This window comes from Acomys minous (assembly GCF_964271855.1).
Source record: "Acomys minous genome assembly, chromosome: 1".
Classification (NCBI taxonomy): domain Eukaryota; kingdom Metazoa; phylum Chordata; class Mammalia; order Rodentia; family Muridae; genus Acomys; species Acomys minous.
The window spans coordinates 113,234,519-113,255,015 of record NC_140483.1 but is presented as its reverse complement, the minus strand read 5'-3'; the positions used below and the strand labels follow the sequence as shown (position 1 = coordinate 113,255,015).

The window sequence follows — 20,497 nt, the reverse complement described above, 5'->3', positions numbered from 1 at the left end:
TGGCTACTCTAAGTAAAAGAAGAGAACAATTTAAATTGGTAAAGCTAGACACGTAATATGAGACATTATTTTTAATGGTTGTGAGCCTAGCCTTTAATGGCTGAGCCATCTCTCCAGCCCTTATTTTAAAACTTTACAAAAATAGTTATAGAATTTAAACAGCAGAACAAGCAGGTAACTCATATTGCTAATCCCACTATATGAGAATAGCTCTGAGACTGGCTGAGACACGAATGTCTATGCATAGACAATGCTTCTTGGTGGCTATAAAACTCCTATGAATTAATATCAGATGCCATTCTTCATATGGCATGAATAAAAAAGAATATTATATATAACTATAAAAATATTGTATATAATGTCAACAAATTAAATTTATTGGGAATTACAGTTATTAAAAACTAAATTTACTAGAAATGTTATAGACATACCCAAACCACCAAAACTTATATAATAGGCAAGACAAAAAGGTCTATAACAAGAGATTAAATTCATAATTTCAAAACATAGCAACTAAGAGAAGCATAAAACAGAAGTCTTCCCTACTGAATTCTAACACCAATTTTCTTTCAAACTCTTTCAAACATGAGAACATGTGAGAGCATTTCCTAATGCCTTCTACAAGGTTAGCATGATGCTGGTGTCAAACCCAAAGGGAGCACAACTAAGGAAGAAAGGTACAGATTGGTGCCCTAAGAAACTCTGGCACAAAAATCTGCAATGCTGAGAGGCTGAATCTTGAAGCATACGGAAAAGTATGCTAAATTGTAACAAACTGGAATTCATCCAAGGAATGGGCATTGGTTAAACAAAAATATAACAAGAGTAACGTAACAAATATTTAAAAATAGAATAAGGAGGAAACACATATAATCAAGACATTGCTAAAATATTGACAAAAATCAACACTTTTGGGGGGTAAGTTGGATGTTCTTATTGTTGTTGAAAAAAACTAGAACTAAAAAGGAACTCCCAAGCCAGGCGTGGTGGCGCATGCCTTTAGTCCCAGCACTCGGGAGGAAGAGGCAGGTGGATCACTGTGAGTTCGAGGCCAGCCTGGTCTACAAAGTGAGTCCAGGACAGCCAAGGCTACACAGAGAAACCCTGTCGCAAAAAACAAAACAAAAAAAAAAAAAAAAAAAAAAAAAGAACTCCCTATACATGATATGAGGACGTTTATGTTAAAACCAAAGATAAAATCCTTAAAGATCAAAGATTGGCGGATTGCTCCCAATCACAAACAAGACAATTACTCCAGGCTTGTCACTTCTACTCAGCAATCCACTGAAAATTTTACGTAGAACAATTTATCAAGAAGAACAAATTAAAAGCATCCAAATTAGAGAGAGAGAAAGCACATTAGAAACAGTTGTCAATAGACTCTGTTGCCTGCTTTTCCATCACTTTCTTCTGCTAGGGCTGTCTGGCCTGGCCTCAGTGGAAGAGGAAGTGCTTAGTTCTGATGCAACTTGGATGGGTAGGAGGAGGGAGGTTCCTTTTCTGAGGAGTAGGGGAGGGGAGATTGGGGGAAGATGCTTTGAGATTATTTATTTCTGGTATCTTTTTATGTTGTTAATCTCTTCAGACTGAATTTTTCCTTCTAGTGCCTTCTATAGAGGTGGATTTCTAAATAGATACTGCATAAATTTTGTCTTATTGTGGAATATTTGTTCTATGTATATTGTGATTGATAGTCTTGGCTGGCATCTGTGATCTCTTGTGTAACATCCATCCAAGTCCTTCTGGTTTTTAGAATATTCAGTGAGATATCAGATGCTAACAAATGTGTCTATCTGTATGAGTCACTTTGTCTCTTTTCCATGTATCCTTTAATGTTTTTCTTTCTTCTATACATTTATTGTTTTTGTTATTATATGCCATGGGGAATTTCTTTTCTGATTATGTCTATTTGAGATTCTACATATTTCTTGTACCTTTTTAGGTATCTCTTAATTTGGGGTTGGAAATGTTCATTCTGTAAGTTTTTTTTAAAATATCTTCTGTGTTTTTATCCTTGGTTTTTTTCCCTCCTTCCTCTATTTCTGTTATTTATGGATTTGATTTTTCACAGTACCTTGGATTTTCTGGATATCTGAGTCTTGGATTTCTTTCCTTTTTTTTAAGTTTAATATTTTCTTTGATGGGGTGTTCATTTCTTTTACCTTGTCTTCAATTCCAGAGAGTTTCTCTTCCATGTTTCATATCTTACACTGTGTTGGTGAGGCTTAACACTGAAGTTTTTGTTTGATATCCTATATTTTGCATTTTTAGTTTTACTTTAGTTTAGATTTTTTGAGGTGATTATCTTTCTACTTTCATGTTTTGCGTTGTTTCACTATTTCATTCCACTGTTAGTTTGTGTTTTCACAGACTTCATTATTCACATCCTATTTAAGGTTCTTGAACATAGTTATCATTGCCATTTTTTTGTACATTGAACTTCCTTTTTATTTATTTATTTATGTTTTTTTTAATTTTTAGTAATTTATTCTTGTTACATCTCAATGGTTATCCCATCCCTTGTATCTTCCCATTCTTCCCTCCCTCCTATTTTCTCCTTATTCCCCTCCCCTAGGACTATTCCTAAGGGGGGATTTCCTCCCCCTGTATATGCTCATAGGGTATCAAGTCTCTTCTTGGTATCCTGCTATCCCTCCTCTGAGTGCCACCAGGTCTCCCCCTCCAGGGGACATGGTCAAATATGAGGTACCAGAGTTCGATCATTGCCATTTTAAAGTCTTTATCCCGAGCCTCAGCTATACTGCATTTCTCAGTGGGTTCTGGTAGAGACATATTGAATGTATTCATAATGGCTATTTTGAAGTCCTTGTCATATGCCTATATTGTATTTCTCATGGTCTAATGTTATGGAGTCACTGAGATTTTGTTGAGGCACATTGTCTTTGCTGTTAACATTTATGGTTTTATGCTAGTGTCTAGACATCTGGTGTTGAGATGATTGACATGATCTAGCCGATATCTTGTCTTGTCTTTGTTGGTTGGCTATTCCTTTGCTTGGTTTCTGTTGCCATCTCTGAGGCTGTGGTAGCCATGAGCTGCTGCAGGTTGTTGTGTACAGAGAGGATAGACGTAGGCTTGGGGAAAACAGCTAAGGTTATCTTGTGCACCCCAAGAGGCAGGGTCTTCAGGAAGTTAGAGGTAGTGGGAAGAAGAGTCTACAAACAGACTGCAGTAAGACAAAAAATGATTTGAAAAGACAGGAATAAAAGGGCTATGGAGACCCTGACTCTGAACCAAGAGTTGGAGTTTTCAGTGACTGAAGTTGAGGTGGAGAATGGGTACCTGTAAGCAGATTATTTCCAGGCTGAGGATAAGAAAAGAGAGATCACAATGGAGGATAGGAAGCATCATGTGAACTATCTACCTGAGTAAGTACCTACAGGGTAAATTGTTTCTAGGTGTCTGGGAATGGCACAGTGGAACAGAGATGCACTAGAAATGGGTGCTGAGAGGGTCCATATGAAGGAAGAAATCTGACTCCATGACAAGTTTTGATGGAGTCCCCAGAAAATGGGGGCATGATGGGAGAATAGGGTCCTGAAAGAAGTCTGCTACAGGTCTCAGATGGAACTGGAGAGACACTATGCTGGAGGACAGGAGAGTCAAAATTGCCTACCTGAGTCCCAGCCTGGTGTGGCCAACACTTTGTTTTTTATATACTTACACTCACTATCAATACAAGAAAAAAATCTCCTGACTGATATAAAACATATGAAAAAGATAGTTTATAATTATTATTATGCTCCCAAATACTTCAGTGTCTTCTGTAAGAAATATGCACTAAATAATCAGGCTGTAGTAAACAAAATGCTAAAGGTCACATCAGAGTGAATGTCCCATACCTATGGAAATATTTAAGGAACCTAACCAATTCTGGCTGTCAGTTTTATTCTTTTGATCAGATTTACTACAATTCTATCTGTCCCCTCAGAATGTATGAAGTCATATGAACTACCGGTAATGTTTGATTCACTTCAAGTTTACTTTTATTTCAGTTATTTCTAACTGTAGTTTAACAACACGGAATTAGTTGCTCCTGCTTTATATTTTCTACCGCTATTTCTTTCTAGATTCTGATCGTAGTATACCTTTCCATGATCTGATAACTTGACAAAAGGTAAAAAGGAGTGATGAGGAACAATAGCTTGATAACAACTTTTTGCCTTCATTACTTAATCATTTTACCTTAACTTTAAATTTTATCTATGGAACCAGAGTAACATGAACTCTTTTTTATGATAGTCAACCATATTTTTAGAGCATACTGCTCCCTAGCTATTGCTTCTTCCCATGTGGTGGATTTACTTATGGTAAATTTGCTAGAACAATGACAGCCATGAATTTCTTTTGACTGATAATCTACAAGATATATGGTATTTAATAGGAAGAACAAAGTTGATAAGTGTACCAAGTCCAAAGCTCCACCAGCTGTATCACTTCATTAATAAGTTTTGCTCCATTTTATGACTTACAGTAAAGATATCTTCATGTCCATCCTGAAACTGAGTCCCATCTCTTCCATAAAGGTATATAGGTGCTGAACTTCTATATTGTCCATATAATATGATATAAACCTGTGAGCTGGTCCCTGCATTTGGAAAGTCACTCGTGGTTATTGAAACTTTCCAGTTTCCACCTACAGAAGCACAAATAGCATACAATGTTATGGCAGACCATTACAAAGAGAGGGTTCAAGATAGATCAAAGTTACTCTTTTTCAACTCATTTGGAAAAGTGTTATAACACTGAGTTTCAAATTTGCTTCTATAAAATTCTCAATATAATTGTCAAAACCACATTGTGATTGCAAATAAATTTAAAAACAAAAGTAGATAATATTGACCTATTGTTTCTGGTCATGCCTAAACTCTATGAGTCTCTCTAAAACTTCCATGAAACTCCCAGTTTGATCAAATAATACACCAAGAATTAAGCATTTCAAATATTTATTTTATGTATGTATTTTTTAAAGTAGTCATAAGGAATTTGAGCCATTTCACATCCATTATTTTAACTTTCCCATCAACAGATAATGCTGAGGTCCAAATATATGAAATAAACTGTGTATCAGCAGCAATACCAAAGCAGTGTTATAAATGACTCATTTTGAATATAATAGAGTTCACAGCATCTTAATACAGGTTCATTTTAATTTCACCAGGTGATTTGGAGGCTAACCATCAGAACTGTGGCCTACATGTTAATTGGTGTGAAATTAGAAAGCATGCTCACAATTGTACAAAAGAAAAATAACAATCAGTTCAGAGACAGGGATACAAATGACATTCTGTTATTAGACTGTAATTTTTTGTTCCAAACTTGAATTAAAGTATATTTCACACTTGATCATTATAATAAATAATCAAATTCTAGATTTAAATTCTAGAAATATATCAAATAAATGCTATATTTGTAAACTCTACTTTAAAACTCAGTTTTATTTTACTTGTCTAGCACAGGATAAAATGGCATACTAATCTACCATATCTTTTTGGTGATGCTCCTTTTGTGAAAAATAAATTATTTAATTAGTAGAAGACACCAACAATTTTTATCAATAGCAGAAATAGTTAAATTTCAGATATTAGAGCTAGAGTGCTCTGGATGTTGCTGGTACATTCCAAGGACGTTGGTGATTGAGGGAGTAAAGTGTAACTAAGCTTTTCAACCACTACAGCCTTAGTAGTTTAACAAGAATCTCACAGAGAACTGACTGCTAAATGTTCTAAGGACAGACCAATAAGGAGAGAAATTACATTTCCAATTACAAAGGTGGAAAATGATAAAAAGTATAAAGACAGAAATTTTTTATATAATGAAATGTGATGTCTGTTTACTAAAGATAACTGCCCCTCCATAAGTCATTAAACCCTTATCCTTGCAAGAAGATGCTATAAAATGGAGTCAAATCTAAAAATTCTTAACCAAGATTCCTATTTTAGTTTAAAACTTAATTCCAGTCAATCAGAAGGCAACAGATCATTGAGTTATTTCTAGAAACCCAGTATCTAGGGAGGTGGGCTTAGGACACATGAGATGTCTTCATTCTTAATCTACTTATATTCTACATAAAAATACATATGCCCTCTACCAAAAAAACATGAGAAAAACTAACACAAAACTTTCTTATTATAAAATTTTTGTGAGGTAAGACTAGACCACAGACAAGCTAACTAAATCAAAATGTAAAGAGAACAACCAAGAAGCCAAAGGGAGCATGCAACCCATATCAATAAAAATTAAGGAAAGTACAAACACAGTCTATAATCTTTATAGACTACACACTCAGAGATGAGGAAACAGAAGGCTTAAAGTAGTTATAATGTATCTAACCTATATTTCTCATAAATAGGAAGGAGAAAAAAACCAAATATATATATATACCCCAATTCTCATATACCCCATCAGGCCTAAAGATAAAAAATGTGTTGAAGAGGTGAATAAGTACCTTAAAATAAAGCAGAATGCAAGTGTTGGTAAATACCTGAAAATACATTGATAAATGCCTGAAATAATCACTCCATATACAAAATTAATTTTTTAAAACTATTTTCTATATTTAGAAAACATATCTATAGAATATACATCTATAATATATTTTTCTCTTTTTTTATATGGGGTGGGAAATATTTAAATTCATTAATAAAAAGATAGACAGAAACGATCCAAGATGGCAGCACCTATCACACACTGCTTCTGATCAACAGGACAACCAGGACTACACTGTGACCTAAAGACCAACCTGAGAGCTACAAAACACCAATGTTGCTAATTCCAAGGTGAGAGAGATCCACATTGTGTGGAGAATGGGTGGGTTTGACCCCTGGCCATCCAACTAACTCACAGAAAAGTCTAGGGGGAAAACCCAAATTAGCCGCCATCTTGAGAAAGACTGTAAGACACCCATGCAGCTTTGGGAGTTTGCTGCCTGTCTGCTGCTTACCGCATCTGGGACACAGAGCAGACAGGCAGAGCTGGGTGCCATCACCAGTCACAATCCACATTAGCTGCCATCCAGAGAAAGACTGTGGGGCACTCAAGCAACTTTGGACTTGGATCTCTCTCTGGCCACCAGATGCTTACCAGCCTAGCCCATCTGGGTAGCAGAGAAGACAGACAGAGCTCTACCATCTCAAAAAGGCCTGTGGAGCACCCAAGCATCTTTGGGCACAGATCCCTCTCAGGCCCCCAGCTGCTTACCAGCCTGGCCCATCTGAAACACAGAGCAGATAGGGAGAGTTGAGTCTGGCATGGACCACAACCCCATTTGCTGCCATGTGAAGAAGGTCTGTGAGGCATCCAAGAAGGTATGGGTTCTGATCTCCAACAGCCCCCCAGGTGCTTACTGGCCTAGCCCATGTGGAACACAGAGAAGATAGGCAGATCCCTGCCATCTTGAAAAGGACTGTAGGGCACCTGAAGAGCTTTGGGCCTGGAACTCTCTCTGCCTGCTCCTCTCTTGCCTAACCCAGCTGGAATACAGACAGCCAATCTAGCTGTGCTGATCTGGGTGCAGGATACAATGCCCACTGTCCACCATTGTGAGAAAGCCAGTAGATAGCCCTAGCAAATAACCTTCAGCTTCGAGCTATCCTTCCTTGGTCCCAACCTTCCAGGCCCGAGTGGGACACGGACAGTGACCCCATTGGAGGAACATCTAGACCTGCTAACACCAGAGACAAATAGATGCCTAGAGGCCAGTTCAAGAAGACTAGCAACAAAACTCAGAGCCATATAACACCCCTGTAAACCCGTGATTCTACCACAGCAAGCCCTGGAAATATGAACACCCATGAAGGGCAAGAAGAAAACTTTAAATCTGAGGTGATGAAGATGATAGAACCCTGGAAAGAGGAAAATAAATCACTCAAAGAAATACAGGAAAATACATTCAAACAGATGAAAGAGTTGAATAAATCTTATAAAGGATTACAGGAAAATACATCCAAATAGATGAAGGAATTGAACAAATCCTATGAAAAATTACAGGAAAATTCAAACAAAAGAAAGAAATGAATAAAACTATTAAAGACCTAAAGAAGGAACTAGAAGCAACAAAAGAAAATACAATCTGAGGCAATCCTGGAGTTGGAAAACATAGGGAAGAGAACAGAAACCACAGAAAGCAGCAATGCCAATTGAATACTAGAGATGGAAGAGAGAATCTCAAGTGTGGAAGATGCAATCAAAGTTATCGATACATCAACCAAAGAAAATATTAAAAGCAAAAAGTCTCTAACACAAAATACCCAAGAAATCTGGGACAGTATAAAAAGAGCAACTCTAAGAACAATAGGATAAAGGAGAAAAGTCTAAGGTCTAAGGCCCAAAAAACATTTTCAATACACTCATAGAAGAAAACTTTCCCAACCTAAAAAAGAAATGACCATAAACATACAAGAAGCCTACAGAACTCCAAATAGATTGGACCAGAAAAGAAAATCCTCCTGCCACATAATAATCAAAACATTAAATATACAGAATAAAGAAAGAATATTAAAAGCTGCAAGAAAAAAAGACCAAGTCACATATAAACTAAATACCCATCAGGATTACACCTGACTTCTCAACAAAGACTATGAAAGCCAGAAGGGGCTGGATGGATGTCATGCAAACATTAAGAGACCACAAATGCCAACCCAGACTACTATACCTGTTAGGGTCTGGGTGATCTGCTGAGGAAAGACCCCAAGGCTGTATGCGAAAACAAAGAGTGTTTTTATGATGAGGCATGATGCGATCACCTCTCTCTTCTATAGGACAACCCCGAAATGAGCATGCAGGCTCAATTTACAGACAGTTGGGGGAATTTGTGACAAGTTCTAATTGATTGGTCAGAATTGAGTCAGAGTATATGAGAGGATTCAAGATTGGCTGTTCATTTGGTTACTGAGGACTTTTTGAACCACTGAGGTTTTGGCTCTTACTCAGTAGTTGGCCTTTAATTTGATTGGATGGGGCCAGCTGTATTCTTTACCAAGATCATTAAGTAATAAAACTATGCTATCTAGTCATTTTATTCTATAAGCTGATTATGTGCCCAAAGTGCTGTGCATGTCCATTACTTGTAGTTTTCCAGGAATTGTTAGACATTTGGCCTAATTAGCCAGAGTGAAAACCTGAAGCCTGTCATGGAAATGGTCTAGTCAAGCAAACTGGGGTCTTTGAGGGTTTTGGAGTCTTTGGAGTCCCTGAGGTCCCTGGAGTCAGGTCCCTTCACACCCAGCAAAACTATCAGTCACCATAGATGGAGAAAACAAGATATTTCATGACAAAACCAAGTTTGATCAGTACCTAGCAACAAATCCAGCACTATAGAAGATATTAGAAGGAAAACTCCAACTCAAGGAGGCTAGCTACACCTAGGAAAACACAGGATAAATAACTCCACATCCACAAATCTAAAAGAAAGGAAACACACATACTCTACCATCACCAACATGAAAATAAAGGAACTAACAACCACTGGTGATTAATATCTCACAACATCAATGGTCTCAACTCCCCAGTAAAAAGACACAGGATGACAGAATGGATGAGGGAAAAAAGGACCCATCATTCCACTGCATAAAAGAAACACACCTCAGCAATGAAAATAGACATTATCTCAGAATAAAGGGTTGGCAAACTGTAATCCACACAAACAGACCCAAGAAGCAAGTAGAAGTAGCCATTCTACTATTTAAGAAAATAGACTTTCAACCAAAACTAATCAAAAGAGATGGGGAAGTCCATTCCATCCTCCTCAAAGGAAAAATATACCAAGATATTGTCTCAATTCTGAACATCTATGCCTCAAATGCAGGAGCACCCACATTTGTAAAAGAAACATTACCAAAGGTAAAATCACACATGGAACCCCACACATTAATAGTGGGAGACTTCAACACCCTTGGGCCCCCAATAGATAGATCATCAAGACAGAAGCAATGAAACTAATAGACATCATGAAGCAAATGAATCTAACTGATACCTACAGAACATTTCACCCAAACAAAAAAGAATACATCTTCTTTTCAGCACTTCATGGAACCTTCTCAAAAATAGAATATATACTTGGTCACAAAGAAAACCTCAACAGATACAGGAAAATTGAAATATTCCCTTGCATATTATCAGACCACCAATGGATTAAAGCTGGAACTTAACAAGACAAATAACAGAAAGCCTACAAATTCATGGAAACTGAACAACTCCCTATTCAATGAACCCTGGGTAAGGGAAAAAATAAAAAGAAGAATTATAAAGTCCTAGAATTCAATGAAACTGAAGGCACAACATGCCCAAACTTATGGGACACAATGAAAACAGTGCAAAGAGGAAAGTCCATAGCACTAATTGTCTTTATAAAGAAACTGGAGAGATCCTATAGAAGCAACTTCACAGTATACCTGAACTCTCTAGAACAAAAAGAAGCAGACACACCCAAGAGGAATAGATGGCTGGAAATCATCTAACACAGGGATGAAATCAATAAATCAAAAACAAAGAAAACAATTCAAATAATCAATGAAACCAAGAGCTGGTTCTTTTAAAATATCAACAAGATCGACAATACCTTAGCCAAACTAACTAAAAGACAGAGGGAGAGTATTCAAATCAATATAATAAAAAATAAAAAGGGAGACATAACAACAAACACCAAGGAAACACAAAGAATCATCAGGTCTTACTTGAAAAGTTTATATGCCACAAAAATTGAAAATCTAAATGAAATGGACAATTTTCTTGATAAGTACGAATTACCAAAATTGAATCAAGATCAGGTGAACAAGATGAATAGTCCTATAACACCTAAAGAAATAGAGACAGTCTCTGAAGTCTCCCAACAAAAAAAAAAATCACAGGACCAGACTCATTCAGCATAGAATTCTACCAGACCTTCAATGAAAAGCTAATACCAATTCTCTTCAAGTTATTCTGCAAAATAGAAACAGAAGGAACATTATCAAACACATTCTATGGCCACAGTCACCTTGATACCTAAGCCTCAGAAAGACTCAACAAAAAAAAGAGAATTTCTCTTATGAACATTGATGCAAAAATACTCAATAAAATACTCATAAAACGAATTCAAGAACACATAAAAAATATCATTCACCGTGACCAAGTACAGTTCATCTCAGGTATGCAGGGGTGGTTTAATATATGGAAATCTATCAACTCATCATATACACAAACTGAAAGAAAAAACACACGATCATCTCCCTAGATGCCGAAAAAGCATTTGAAAAAATCCAACACCCATTCATGTTAAAAGTCCTGGAGAGAGCAGAGATACAAGGCACATACCTAAACATAATAAACTCAAGAGATAGCAATCCTATAGCCAACATCAAACTAAGCAGAGAGAAACTTACATCAATTCCACTAAAATCAGGGATAAGACAATGCTGTCCACTCCTTATTTCTTCAAAATAGTACTTGAAGTCCTTGCTAGAGCAATAGAACAACTAAAGGAGATCAAAGGGATACAAATTGAAATGGAAGAAGTCCAACTATTACTATTCAAATATGATATGATAGTGACCATAAGTGATCCCAAAAATTCTATCAAGGAACTTCTACAGCTGATAAACAATTTCAGCAAAGTGGCTGCATACAAAATGAACTAAAAAAAATTAGTAGCCCTCCTGTATACAAATGACAAACAGGCTGAGAAAGAAGTTAGAGAAACAACACCCTTCACAAGAGCCACAAATTATATGAAGTATGGTGGTGTAATTCTAACTAAGCAAATGAAAGACTTGTATGAAAATTTTTTTCAAATCTCTGAAGAAATAGTTTGAAGATTTCAGAAGATGGAAAGATCTCCCATGCTCATGGATCAGGAGAATCAACATAGTAAAATTGGCCATCTTACCAAAAGCAATCTACAGATTCAATGCAATTCCCATCAAAATATCCACACAATTCTTTGCCGACCTTGAAGATCAATTCTCAACTTCATATGGAAAAACAAAAAAACACGGAATAGTAAAAACAGTCCAGTACAATAAATGATCTTCTGAAGGAATCTCCATCCCAGATCTCAAGCTGTACTATAGAGCAACAGTAATAAAATATGCATTGTACTGGCATAAAAATAGGCTGGTTGATCAATGGAATCTAATCAAAGACCCAGAAATAAATCCACACACCTAGGGATGCTTGATTTTTACAAAGAAGCTAACTCCATACAATGGAAAAAAGACAGCATCTTCAACAAATAGTGCTGATCTAACTGGATGGCTATATGTAGAAAATGCAAATACATTCATATCTATCACCCTGCACAAAACTAAAGTCCAAATGGATTAAAGACCTCAACATAAAACCATACACACTAAATCTGTTAGAATAAAAAGTGGTTAATAGCCTTGAGCTTACTGGCACAAGAGACAACTTCCTGAACAGAACACCAACAGCTTAGGCTCTAAGATCAACAATTTAAAAATTGGACCTCATGAAACTGAAAAGCTTCTGTAAGATAAAGGACCCTGTCAACAGAGCAAAACAACAGCCTACAGACTTGGAAAAGATCTTCACCAATCCTACATCCAACAAAGAGCTAATATCCAAAGTATAAAAATAACTCAAGAAATTAAACACCACCAAACCCAAATAACCTAATTAAAAAATGAGACACAGAGCTAAATAGAATTCTTTTTTTTTAATTTTTTATTAATTTATTCTTGTTACATCTCAATGGTTATCCCATCCCTTGTATCCTCCCATTCTTCCCTCCCTCCCATTTTCCCCTTATTCCCCTCCCCTATGACTGTTCCTGAGGGGGATTTCCTCCCCCTGTATATGCTCATAGGGTATCAAGTCTCTTCTTGGTAACCTGCTATCCAGGTTGATAGGCTGAAGTCAGATGTTAGGGGAGGACTCTCCCCTTTCTGAAGTCTAAGGAGGGAGAGACAGAGAGGATGAGGAAGGGAGGGGAGACAGATATTGATTTACATTCAGAATTTTACATGAACCAAGATAGGAAGGACCTTTTCTTCAAGGCTACCGAATACAAATAGCCAAAACACTATGAATGTAACATTTATACAATTCCTGATTGTTTCGTGGTTCTTCTTGCTGTAATAGTTTATTGTATATATGTGTAATAATATAAATGTATATGTAAAAAATTAAAAATAGACTTTCAGGCTAGGCAGGCTGGCCAGGCTATGTTCAGTGTCTCATTCTGCAAGCCATATGTACGCCTTAAGAATCGACTACCCTCCTTTTATTCCCAGTGTTGATCTTCCCTGCCAACCATGCTGGAATACCTGAGCTCACTATCCACCCAGATGGATTACAAAGGGCAGAAACTATCTGGACAGATGTTTCAGGGAATTACTCTTTTTTCTGCAGTTGTTGGGTACGGGTACATGGCTGCACAGTTTAGGTGGACTGTCTACATGGCTGGATTGGCTTTCTCGTGTGTGCTGACACTTCCTCTGTGGCTGATCTATCGCCAACATCCCCTGAAGTGCTTGCCTGTTCAAGACTTAGGCACCGAAGACAAGAAATCAGGGGACAGAAAAATTAAGAGGCGTGCTAAAAATAATTGATTGGAGCCCACACAATTCGCACCTGCTTTTCTTTCCTGTAAGGTAAGTTGAATTGCTTTTGTAAACAAAACATGAGCTTAAACCACCTGGGCTCTCACAGGGCAGCTGTGCAGAGATCTAGTTGTCCTTGATTTATTTCTAATCCAATTATATTTTAATTTTATGACTATTTTACCATCTCTTCATAATCTTTTTACAGAGAACAGGAAATATAAATATGCAATGCTTCTTTCAGGTGTACATAATAAATAAACATCTCATATCATAACTGGTAAAAATAAAATTAAATTAAAATATAAAAATAAATTAAAAATAAAAAGATAGACAAAAAGTGAAGTAAGATTCTTTTTTAACTTTTTTCTTTTTGAAAAGTATTTATTATAATGTATTCACATTATATCCCGATTGATATCCCCTTGCTCTTATCTTCCTGTTCCCACCCTCCTTCCCTCTTCTGCTCTATTCCCCTCCCCTAAACCTTTGAGGGGGGCACTCTTCCCCCACCGTGTGACCACAGCCTATTAGGTCTCATCAAGATATCCTGTATCTCTTTCCCCCACCCCTCGCCAAGGGGCAGTAATCAAATCTTGAACACCAGAATGCATGTCAGAGGTAGGTCCTTGCCAGGTGGGGGCGGTGCTAGGTTTTCTGCAAGCATTGTCCTTGTTTGGTGCATCCATGTGTGCACGCCACCCTGACTCCAAATTCGCAGGCCTTGATGGTCTCCCTGTGGAGCTCCTGACTCCTCCTTGTCCTTCCATTTTTATTTTTTAAAAATCAGGATCAAACGGCTTCACTGGAAATTTCCTTTCATTTGCTAACAACAATATGAGTTCTCCAGAAACCTTTCAGAATATTTCAAAATTATATATATATATATATTTCTATTCTAGTGACTTACCCAGCATATATATATATACATATATATATATGCTACTCTGATACCAACATTAGGGGGAAAGATTTTTTAGAAAATCAAAATATATGCAAAGATGTCATAGTAAAAATGATTAATTATAGATCATGAAAGTTATGCTAACTTTACAAGAATCAGAAAAGTGTAGAGGAATATTAAGAAGTCAACTTAACCTTCATGTTTATGTCAGGAATAAAAAAAATAAGGGTCAAAATTCACCAATCTAATTCATCATATGAACAGAGTAAAAGAATACATAAATGTTTGCCCTGCATCATTACTCATTTGGGATATGCAAATTAAAACCACAGAGTGGAACAGCAGTGCTGATGACAGCACAAATAGCTGAGGAGGGAAAGCAACTTAGCATGGAGGGGGAGCAAGTGGTCTATTAACATGAAGTTACAGGAAACAGTGCCATAATTTAGAAACAGTTCAACAGCTTCTTCCAATGTTAAACAAATTTCAAATGCAGCCATGTGCTTCTATTCTAGTGACTTACCCAAAATAATAAAATTACTTTTCCATCAATTTTCCTAATAGGTTTGCTCACAAGTTACTAAATAGCAAATTTTATCTTCAAGGTAAAAATAAAAAAGTGTGTGTGTGTGTGTGTGTGTGTGTGTGTGTGTGTGTGTGTGTGTGTGTGTGTTCAGTTCCTAATCCCTGCTACTTGTAAAAATGAATTATTTGGAAATAGAACCATTGTAAATGTAATTGAAATGTAAATGCAAATAAAATTATACTCTGCCTTCCCAGAAAGATGGAAGACTGAGGGATACTTTGGTCTGAACCAGTGAGAGAAGATTCAATATAAGAATAGATTCCATGGGCCAGGCGTGGTGGCGCACGCCTTTAATCCCAGCACTTGCGAGGCAGAGGTAGGCAGATCGCTGTGAGCTCGAGGCCAGCCTGGTCTACAAAGTGAGTCCAGGACAGCCAAGGCTACACAGAGAAACCCTGTCTCAAAAAAAAAAAAAGAATAGATTCCATTCCAAAATGAGAAGGCTTTCAAGCTTCCAAGTCTTCTATCTCTAGTCCATCAAATCCTATGTCCAATGTATGTAATATCTTCAACAATATGGTGTTACATGCAGATTCTGGGAGGCAGCCAAGTACAAGGATAATAGCTTAATATTGCTTTAGAAGTCATTTAAAAACCACAGACCAACAACTCAAAGGCAGTTTTTCTCCAGTCTGGTGTGGACCTTCGTAGTGGCTGAACCACCTTACATTCCCACCAGCAACGCTTAAGTGTTTACCTTTCTCCCACCCATGCCAGCAATTTGTCATCTTTTTTATCTTAATCATCCTTACTGTAGTAATATAATATCTCAAAGTAATTAAAATATGCATTTCCATCATAACTAAGAATGTAAAAAATTCTTTAAATGTTTCTTAGCCATTTCTATTTCATCTTTTGGGAATTCTTTGTTTACTTGAATGCCCATTTTTTATTTTATTTTTTATTTAATTAATTTATTCGGATTACATCTCAGCTGTTATCCCATCCTATCACATCACTTGTATCCTCCCATTCCTCATTCCCTCCCACTTTCACCTTATTCCCCTCCCCTAGGTCTATGACCAAGGGGGACCTCCTCCCCACTATATGGTCATAGGGGAAGTGGTCAAATATGGGGCACCAGAGTTCATGTCAGAGTCAGTCCCCGCTCTCCACACAACTGTGGAAAATGTCCTGTCCATTGGATAGATCAGAGTAGGGGATCGATGTTTACTGCTTGTTTTGTCCTTGGTTGGGGCAGTAGTTTGAACAGACCTCCCTAGGCCCAGATTCACCATCATGATGTTCTTCTTGTAGGTCTCTAGAACTCTCTGGATCCCTCTATTTCCCCCATTCTCCTATATTTATCTCACCTAGAGTCCCAATAGGATGTCCTTGCATCTATCCCAATCTCCTGGTAAGTGAAGACTTTCACAGGACATGCCTTTTGGGCTAGTGTCCAGTTATAAGTGAGTATAAACCATGTGAGTCTTTCTGCTTCTGGGTTAACTCACTCAGTATGACCATTTCTAGTTCCATCCATTTGTCTACAAATTTCAGGATTTCCTTGTTTTTAATAGCTGAGTAGTATTCCATAGTGTAAATGTACTACAGTTTCTTTATCCATTCTTCTACTGAGGGACATTTAGGTTGTTTCCTGATTCTGACTATTATGAATAAGGCTGCTATGAACATGGTTGAGCATATGTCCTTGTTGTATGGTGGAGCATCTTCTAGGTTCAATGCTCATTTTTAATTGGGCAATTAGAAACTAAACTAAACATTTCTTAATGTTTAGAGTTTTTTATTTCTTTGAAGTGTCTAGATATTTATCCCTTCTCAGATGCAGAGTTGATAAAGACATTTTCCATTCTGTATGTTCCCTCTTCATTCAAACGATGCTTTTCTTTGTTGTACAAAAGCTTTTGAGTTTCTAGCAATCTCATTCATTAATTGTTGGTCTTAATTCCTTTGTTATGAGAATCTTATTCATAAAGCCCTTTCCTACTTTCTCTTCTATCAAATTTAAAGTGTTGGCTCTTATATTGAGGTTCTTGATCCATTTGGAGTTAAATTTACATAAGGTAAAAGATAAGAATCCACCTTTAATTCCCATATACACAGCCATCCATTTTGACAAGTACCATTTATTGAAGATGATGTCTTTTCTCTTAGGTGTATTAATGGGTACTTTGTCAAAAATTAGGTGAACTAGTCTGGTGTGATAATTCAGTGGGTAAAGACACATTGTAACAAGCCTCAAGAACTGACTTTGATGCCCAGGACACATGTGGTAGATGGAGAGAATCAACTTATACAAGTCCACTTATCTCCATCCATAGGCTATGGTACACACACACTCTCACACACACACACACACACACACACACACACACACACACACACACGTGTGCGCACACACACACACACACACACACACAATAAATAAAATGTAAAGTTGTTTAAAGAAAGTAGCTGCAGGTGTGTGAATTTATATCTGGATCTTTAATTCTATACCATTAATAAAGGAGTCTCCTTTATCCTAGTACTAACTTGTTTTATATTAATATAGCTCTATAATATCATGAATTGTGAGATGTTAGTTCCACAAGCTTTTATTGTTAAGAATCATTATAGCTGTCCTGTATCTTTCGATTGTCTATGTGAAATTTAAGATTAATTTGTCAATTTCTTTGAAGAACTGCATTGGAATTTTGATATGGGTTGTTGGGATCATTATATTGCTTTTCATAGCATTGCCATTTTCACATTAATCCTCCAAATCCATCATCATAGGAGGCATTTTCATCTTCTAGTATCTTCTTCAGTTTCATTGGTTTAGCGTCTTAAAGTTTTCATGTACAAATCTTTTATTTTGCTGATTCAATTTATTCCAAGATTTTTTTTTGAGGATAATATTAATTAGTTATTGTTTTCTTGATCTCTTTCTCAGTGCATTTGTTACTTTTATGTAGGAAAGCTACTGGATTTTGTATGTTCATTTTGTGTCCTGCTACTTTGCTGAATGTGCTTGTTGGTTGTAGGAACAAATTGATGGAGTATTTATGATCTTTTATATCTAGTATAATATGACCTATAAATAAAGATACTTTGACTTCTTCCTTTCCAATATGTAGAACATTTGTCTCCTTCACTTGTCTTATAGCAACTAAGACTTCAAGAACTCACGTTGAATGAGGAGGTGATGGACATCCTTGCCTTGTTTCTGATTTTAATGTAAATGCTTTGAGTTTCTCTTTCATTTAGGATAGCACTGGCTATAGGCTTCCTGTCCCTATGTAGATGAGGCTGACCTCTAGCTCATAGAGATCTCTGTGCCTCTACCTCATGAGTACAGAAATTAAAGGTGGGAGATTCTTAAATTACTACTTCTATCTCCTTAAGCTCTATTTAAATTATTTGCTTCATCTTGAGTTAACATTGGAAAACCTAGAAATTCATCTTTTTTCTTAGATTTTCAAGTTTGGCAGAAAAAAAAATATATATATATATATTTAACTATCCTTTTAAATATTTTCATTTCCTCTGTGTCTGTTGTGATGTCTCTTTTTTATTGTAACATTTATTAATTTGGGTCCTTTCTGTTTTAATTAATTTTGATAAAGGTTTGTCAATCTTGTTAGTATTTTCAAAGAACCAGCTCTTCATTTCACTGATGGTTTTTGTTTTGTCATTACTATGTCATAAATTTAATCCCTGATTCTTATTATATTTTCTTGTCTGCATTTTTTATGTAGGAGGTTATTTGTTCTTGTTTTTCTAAAGTTTCCATGAGGATCATTATGTTATTAATTTTAGATATATAAATATTTATATAGGTGTATAGTGCTATAAATTTATCCCCTCAAGGCTGTCTTCATTTACCTCATGGATTTTGGCATGTTGTAGTTTCTTTTTTATTCAATTCTAGAAATTTTCTAATTTCCTTCTTGATTTCTTTATTTATCCAATTGTTATTCAGTAGTGTATTGTTTAGTTTCCATAATTTGTGTACTTTCTATGGTTTCTACTGATGATCATATCCACTTTTATTCTATGGTTGTCAGAGAGAATGCAGGACAGAATTTTAATTTTTCTATATTAGCTGAAACTTGCTTTATGTCCTAATATGTGATCTATTTTGAAGAAAGTTCTCTGGGCTGCTGAGAATAATGTACTTTATTTAGGGTTTTGGTGCAATGTTCTGTATATCTCTGTTACATCCATGAGATTTATAATATCCTTGAAATCCAGAGTATCTTTATTTTTGGTGAGAATAGGGTATTGAAAGCATCCACTATTACTGTTCTGGAGTCAATCTGTAGGGTTTTTTTAGTTTTGTATGTTTTTTAAAATTCTTTTATCCCATTTTTACTTTTACATATACATTTGTATTACTTTTGGGGCATTCATTCATTCTTTTTTAATTATTTTATTTTTGTACATATACATTTATATTATCACATATATATATATACAATAAACTACATATAGCAAGGACCATGAAACAATTAAGAATTATATAAATGTAACATTCATAGTGTTTTGCCTATTTGTATTTGGCAACCTTGAAGAAAACATCTTTCCTATCTTAGTGAGTTTACAATTCTGAAAGCAAATAAATAGCTATCATGGCTCATCTCTATCAACCTGAAAACCTCTATCTAGACCTAAAAATATCTTAACCCCTAAATGACTAAGCTTAATTGTAAAACTAAACTATTTGGTCTTCAACACCAACAGAGACTTGAGAAGGAATAAAATTAATTACCTGAATAAACAGGAAATGCAAGATAGCAGCTTCCAAAATGAGAAAATGATAGAGACAATTCACTGCCTAGAAAATCACCCATAGCTCTCTATAACATGGGAGCATCATCTTCAGCCTTCTGACTTATTCTATCTGGCAGATATATCTATATCTGTGAAGCAGGAACTATTGAGGATTTGCTTACCCTGTCTTGGAAGAGTTTTGCTGTTGACTGTGCCTTCATCCAAGCTTGCCCAATTTTAGGCAGAATTCTGTTTGTGACAGAAATGAGGACATTTTTGCACAGTGGCCAGTTTGCCACATTTGAAGCCATCTCCATCAGAAGGTTCACTGATGCCCAGCATCTTCCCTGAGGTAGGCTGCATGTTGCATGTTGCCAGGAGTTAACCTGTCTTATTGTCAAAGGATCCTTAAGATCATAAAAGCATCTTTAAATGCCATATTCTGTAGGTCTCTGGGGTTTTTGAGGAACTTATCTATTTTACCTTATCTATCTATCTATAGAATCATATCTATCTTTTTAACCTAGGGTGTATATTCTTGTGACAGACATAGACTAGTAGTTGATATGACCATGAGTTAATTAACTAACAATTAATTTGTATTATTTAATTATCCTAACCACCCTGCAATAGCACCTTCAAGATATTGGAAGTAAGCCTTGTATTATAATTGAATTGTATGGGTACACTATCTTATATTAGAGTAGAAACATGTTTAATGTGGGTGAAGAATAA

The 20,497-nt window shown here is 36.1% G+C and overlaps 2 protein-coding genes across 2 annotated transcripts in view; one reads left to right on the top strand and one right to left on the bottom strand.

The window, feature by feature from the left end:
- RP1 (RP1 axonemal microtubule associated) overlaps positions 1-20,497 on the bottom strand; it is a 296,647-nt gene that overhangs the window by 226,943 nt on the left and 49,207 nt on the right. Inside the window, exon 5 of the mRNA XM_084776855.1 lies at positions 4,494-4,657. Coding sequence (XP_084632981.1) covers positions 4,494-4,657 — 164 coding nt within the window. The remainder of the gene's footprint in view (positions 1-4,493; positions 4,658-20,497) is intronic.
- On the top strand, positions 13,272-13,568 carry LOC311600063 (signal peptidase complex subunit 1-like; the record flags this gene model as incomplete). Its single annotated transcript, XM_084786318.1, has 1 exon — positions 13,272-13,568. The coding sequence occupies one exon, from the start codon at positions 13,272-13,274 to the stop codon at positions 13,566-13,568; it is 297 nt and encodes a 98-aa protein (XP_084642444.1).